Raw genomic sequence first — 6,818 nt, forward strand, 5'->3', positions numbered from 1 at the left:
AAGGTTACGGGAGAATATGGGCTTGGGACAAGGAATGAAAGAGGAGGGCTTGGGACAAGGAATGAAAGAGGAGAAAGACTAATTGAGTTCTGTAACAAGTTTCAGCTAGTAATAGCAAATACCCTGTTCAAGAATCACAAGAGTAGGAGGTATACTTGGAAAAGACCGGGAGATACGGGAAGATTTCAATTAGATTACATCATGGTCAGACAGAGATTCCGAAATCAGATACTGGATTGTAAGGTGTACCCAGGAGCAGATATAGACTCAGATCACAATATAGTAGTGATGAAGAGTAGGCTGAAGTTCAAGACATTAGCCAGGAAGAATCAATACGCAAAGAAGTGGGATACGGAAGTACTAAGGAATGATGAGATACGTTTGAAGTTCTCTAACGCTGTAGATACAGCAATAAGGAATAGCGCAGTAGGCAGTACAGTTGAAGAGGAATGGACATCTCTAAAAAGGACCATCACAGAAGTTGGGAAGGAAAACATAGGTACAAAGAAGGTAGCTCGAAGAAACCATGGGTAACAGAAGAAATACTTCAGTTGATTGATGAAAGGAGGAAGTACAAACATGTTCCGGGAAAATCAGGAATACAGAAATACAAGTCGCTGAGGAATGAAATAAATAGGAAGTGCAGGGAAGCTAAGACGAAATGGCTGCAGGAAAAATGTGAAGACATCGAAAAAGATATGATTGTCGGAAGGACAGACTCAGCATACAGGAAAGTCAAATCAACCTTTGGTGACATTAAAAGCAACGGTGGTAACATTAAGAGTGCAATGGGAATTCCACTGTTAAATGCAGAGGAGAGAGCATATAGGTGGAAAGAATACATTGAAAGCCTCTATGAGGGTGAAGATTTGTTTGATGTGATAAAAGAAGAAACAGGAGTCGATTTAGAAGAGATAGGGGATCCAGTATTAGATTTGGAATTTAAAAGAGCTTTGGAGGACTTACGGTCAAATAAGGCAGAAGGGATAGATAACATTCCATCAGAATTTCTAAAATCATTAGGGGAAGTGGCAACAAAACGACTATTCACGTTGGTGTATAGAATATATGAGTCTGGCGATATACCATCTCACTTTCAGAAAAGCATCATCCACACAATTCCGAAGACGGCAAGAGCTGACAAGTTCGAGAATTATCACACAATCAGCTTAACAGCTCATGCATCGAAGCTGCTTACAAGAATAATATACAGAAGAATGGAAAAGAAAATTGAGAATGCGCTAGGTGATGATCAGTTTGGCTTTAGGAAAAGTAAAGGGACGAGAGAGGCAATTCTGCCGTTACGGCTAATAATGGAAGCAAGGCTAAAGAAAAATCAAGACACTTTCATAGGATTTGTCGACCTTGAAAAAGTGTTCGACAGTATAAAATGGTGCAAGCTGTTCGAGTTTCTGAAAAAAGTAGGGGTAAGCTATAGGGAGAGACGGGTCATATACAATATGTACAACAACCAAGAGGGAATAATAAGAGTGGACGATCAAGAACGAAGTGCTCGTATTAAGAAGGGTGTAAGACAAGGCTGTAGCCTTTCACCCCTACTCTTCAATCTGTACATCGAGGAAGCAATGATGGAAATAAAAGAAAGGTTCAGGAGTGGAATTAAAATATAAGGTGAAAGGATATCAATGATACGATTCGCTGATGACATTGCTATCCTGAGTGAAAGTGAAGAAGAATTAAATGATCTGCTGAACGGAATGAACAGTCTAATGAGTACACAGTATGGTTTGAGAGTAAATAGGAGAAAGACGAAGGTAATGAGAAGTAGTAGAAATGAGAACAGCGAGAAACTTAACATCAGGATTGATGGTCACGAAGTCAATGAAGTTAAGGAATTCTGCTACCTAGGCAGTAAAATAACCAATGATGGACGGAGCAAGGAGGACATCAAAAGCAGACTCACTATGGCAAAAAAGGCATTTCTGGCCAAGAGAAGTCTACTAATAATATCAAATACCGGCCTTAATTTGAGGAAGACATTTCTGAGGATGTACGTCTGGAGTACAGCATTGTATGGTAGTGAAACATGGACTGTGGGAAAACCGGAACAGAAGAGAATCGAAGCATTTGAAATGTGGTGCTATAGACGAATGTTGAAAATTAGGTGGACTGATAAGGTAAGGAATGAGGAGGTTCTACGCAGAATCGGAGAGGAGAGGAATATGTGGAAAACACTGATACGGAGAAGGGACAGGATGATAGGACACCTGCTAAGACATGAGAGAATGACTTCCATGGTACTAGAGGGAGCTGTAGAGGGCAAAAACTGTAGAGGAAGACAGAGATTGGAATACGTGAAGCAAATAATTGAGGACGTAGGTTGCAAGTACTACTCTGAGATGAAGAGGTTAGCACAGGAAAGGAATTCGTGGCGGGCCGCATCAAACCAGTCAGTAGACTGATGAAAAAAAAAAAAAAAATCAATTCTCCCTCCAGCCATGATCCTCCTCCATCATTCGTCCTTGTGCACCCCCCCTCCCACCACCACCCACCCCCATACCCCTTCTCACAAGACACACATACAAATCCGGTAACCTTCCAGGAATTCCTCTCCCATTCATTTTCTTTTCCAAAATCCCTTCTGAATGAGTCCAGTATCACATCCATGAAGTAGAAAATTAAGTATGACCTAAAACCCAATTCTGTCTTTGTTACTCTTTCCACTGACAAAGGTCTCAATCTCTATAACCATGAAATATTATGTGATTATGTGGTTGTGTCTCAGCAATTTTCTAAAGTCATAAGCAGCAGTTATCCAAATATGCTGATAACCTTGCCAGTGTCTTTACAGACAAACAATATTATGCCCATCCAGCTTACCAACAAACCTGTCATTATTGTGGACCACCCTCCAACCATTACTCCCAGTACCAGCCGGGCCCTGAAAAACAGAACTGCAGGTGCAACACCTATCTTTTCTACTACTTCCTACTACATTCAAGGAATATGTATTTCCTCTCCAGTTGATGTAGGTGCGGTGTCTCCCATGGATAGATGCTTAATAAGAAATAATAAGGCACAGGTAAATAAGAACAAGTGTTTATTAAAACCACAGTAGAGATATTTAATAACAAAGGAAAACCCTTCTCAATTAAAAAATAATACATCTTCCTGTACACTAACAGGCATATGGCTGGAACACACAGTGAATAAACATAGTGGGGTGTGAACACTATGCCATGGATAACCCCTAATGATTGAGGTTTAGCATTAGGCATAGTTGGCTGACAGGTACATCTCAGGATATCACTGGGAAAAAAAAGGCCCCACTGTGGTGGTTTCTGATCAGTCTCTGACTTACGGGCTACTAAGAGCCAGCACATGAATTGGCCCAGAGCTCCAGTGGAGTGAACTGTCGACATGTTGTCTTGTATCGCCCTATGTAGTTGGTATGCAAAGGAGTTAGGCCCCTGGCACTGTGGACCTCTGGTGTCACTTGTCCTGCTGTCTGTGGTTCTTGTTGTGATCAACACAGTCCAGGGAGGCAATGCCTTGTACATATGCAAACCCATGATGCGTCAGTGTCTGAGGGGTTGCTGATCCCTTTAGGTGAATGAAGGATATGTAGCAGTAGGGACATGTGTGATAGAAATTATGTCACATACCAATTTTGCTGCAATACTATGGAACATCTGTACAAATGTAATAATTAACTGTCTGGAATATGCTGTACATGTTGAAATTCAACCACTTCAACAACTGGTTCAGTATCCTTATCCCTTCTCCTTCAGCATTAACTCCTTTTAAATGTGCAGGTGGAAACTGTCGTTCCAGAACATACTTCATTCTGGCAATCCACCTGGCCTTTAATACCACTAATTCCCATCTTAGCTAACCCCTTTCCAAGCCATTGCCCACACACTTTCTGCTCCTGCCATATTCCGTTCCATTCCTCTCTGTCCTGGTCTTGTACCCTCCTTTCCCTAGTATCTCTCTCTCTCTCTCTCTCTCTCTCTCTCTCTCTCTCTCTCTCATGCTCCATATCCTCAGTGTTGAGTTCATAATTTATCCTCATTTTACCCCTGCCACTTCAGGCCTCCTTAGTCCGTCTCACTTACCTCTCAAATCTTGTATACCCCTTTCTTGACTCTACCAGGTCTTTGACTGTGTTTTTTATGCTGTGAGATGAGGGATATTCGTACCCAAAATATTACCCTCATCCTCAAAGTGGTATTCTGTCACTCACTCACCCTATTACTATGTCACCACTGCTCAAAGTTCTGCACCATATGTCAGTCTTCTTTGGATTATCCAGCTACAATACCAATCTTATAAATTAACCTTCTACTTATTGCAGCCAAAATACACTAAGTGTAATGAAAGCTCCATGGCAAAGTATTAACTCAATTGGTTCTCACAACAGTGCCGACTTAGACAACTTGAAATAACTATAAAAGGTGTTTGTTTGATTGGATACTCAGGAATACTTCCAGGAGTAGTTACTCTTGTGCCTAAGTATTGAGAAAAAAGTATTCCAAAATTGTAATAAAGGAGGGAAAAATGCCTTAACTGTAGTTTTGTCCATTTAGTGAATTATATTACACGTGGTTTGAAAATGGCTATACAGCCAGAGGGTGTGTTGCCATGATGAATGCAAAGTAAAAGGATATTTTAATTGTGCTAATGATGTCTAATGCAGCAAATTAATATCATTCAGAAAATTTTTTTCATCTTTGGTCTCTGTTTCATCTAAAAATGTTTCATTATTAGTAATTCACTTTTATTGATTGTAGACCATCATCTACTTATTCTCTTTGTATTCTTTTATAACAGGTATCTCCACTTAAATCACTGCTGCGAGATGATCTCAAGCGGAAAATAACAGTAACAACAGCACGGCCAGGAAGCCAACCTCGCTGTAGTCGGCCTCTTGCAACTTCTCCACATCCTGAGAGCACAGCTTCATTGCCGTTTGGGCTTCGACAGGGGTCTGGGTTGGGAACAGTGAATGGTACAATTACATCGACTGGTACAGATCAACCACCAGACTCTGCAGCATCAACAGTATGGCGCCCAGCACCTCTTCGGCGCGGCGCGGGAATTGGCACTCCGTCATCAGCCCTTCAGTGTGTATTTTGTGGCATTGCTTTTCCTGATCAGACATTATATTTCCTTCATAAAGGCTGTCATTCTGACAGCAATCCATGGAAATGTAATATCTGTGGGGAACAGTGTTCAAATGTTTATGAATTTAATTCTCATTTACTCAGTAAGACACATCAGTGAGGTCAACCACATATGTATCCAATACATAGAGAGTGGCATATTTTGTCTTGTTGTTAATGTGAAAGTTATAGTTGTTATGGATTTTACTTGAATCATACATTTGCTCCTCATACTCTGAAGTCCTGCTGTTAACATTTTCAGGAGAGGGAGAGGGCAAACACTGACTCTTAATAAATGACGAATATGGTATTGTAATGACTGAGTGTCAGGATGATTGAATATTCCACATCTTTTACCGTCCATAAACTTATAATCCTTTATTAAATGAATTTCTCTACCCCCTCCCCCATAATCCCTCCTCTCAAAAATTCCTTTTCTGATTACCAGTCATTGCAAAGCCTTACTTTCTGTGGCTTTTTCATCCACAAGTAAATTTTTTAATAAAAGTTTTAGGCTTATACATATACATCAGTTTAGTACTGTGTAATCTTCCTTCATGTTATTCAGTTAGATAACCCCTAAGCAATGTTTAATTCTTCAGCTCTTATGCAAATATACTCTGCATACTTCGTTACACCGAAGTTGTTGATTGTCTGTATAAAAAAATGTGCCACCCTCTACAGTACATATTCATACCCACAGTTTAATATTAAAACTGTTGGTTGCTTTTTGGGAACACAGTGCATTATTGTTAAGATTCATTTAATAATTCAATTGTAGTTCATTTCCCACTTTATTCATCTGAGCTTAACATTCCACATATAGTAGAAATATTTATAGTGCATTATTTACATAACTGTATATTCTATATCTATACAACCCTTTGCACAATAAAGTTTAATATATTACTCCTCAATTGTATTTATATGGCATATGTACAGTAAGGGTTTAAAAGAAAGTATGTGGTTGTGACAAAATGCAAGGCTAGTACACATATATACATATATATTTCTATATTTGGGGAATTTGAGAAGTACAAAGTCTTATGTTACAATTGAGGCTGTGCTGAACTATTTATATTTAAGAAATGTGAGTCATTTATTTGGAAATACTATGTTGTACCTTTTATGTTTTTAATATTTATTGATTTATTTATTTATTTATTTATTCATGACACTCTGGGAGATGCACCAAGTGTGGTAATGCTATTAATTTTATAAAACACATTTTATTTGTAGCAAAGCTACAAAGAATTGCACATTTAAGAAATACAGGACCATTTGGAAATATGTGCCTTTGATTTTTTTTTAAGAACAAGAGATAGAAATGAAGTGAAATTACATTTTAATGTCATGTGTTTTGTGACAACATCCGTCCCCTTCAAAACAAGTCCAAATATTACGCTTCTTTGCTATGAGCAAAGATTACTACATATTCTATATTCTACTTCACAGGAAACATTCCTCTGCTTTGAAAATGTAATAAAATATATTTGTTATACTCTTATACATTCCAAGTAATTAACTTGATAAACTATCATATCATTTCTGAATTTCCCTTGTGAACTTCTATTAACATTACTACTGCACACAGTTTTATAGAATTCTTATAACGTAGGGTACAGCTACTGAGTGTTGGAAATGTCATGGTTACTATGCTGAAGTTAACTGCAACTTTTTGCTTTAGATACA

General features: G+C 38.6%; 1 protein-coding gene across 1 annotated transcript in view; it reads left to right on the forward strand.

The window, feature by feature from the left end:
• The window catches only part of LOC126175854 (zinc finger protein Helios-like), a 72,663-nt gene extending 66,518 nt beyond the window's left edge, over positions 1-6,145 (forward strand). The window contains exon 5 of the mRNA XM_049922860.1: positions 4,795-6,145. Within this exon, the coding sequence (XP_049778817.1) occupies positions 4,795-5,247 (453 nt within the window). The 3' untranslated portion in view covers positions 5,248-6,145. The remainder of the gene's footprint in view (positions 1-4,794) is intronic.
• Positions 6,146-6,818: the final 673 nt, after the last annotated feature.

Source organism: Schistocerca cancellata, chromosome 3, assembly GCF_023864275.1.
Source record: "Schistocerca cancellata isolate TAMUIC-IGC-003103 chromosome 3, iqSchCanc2.1, whole genome shotgun sequence".
NCBI lineage: Eukaryota > Metazoa > Arthropoda > Insecta > Orthoptera > Acrididae > Schistocerca > Schistocerca cancellata.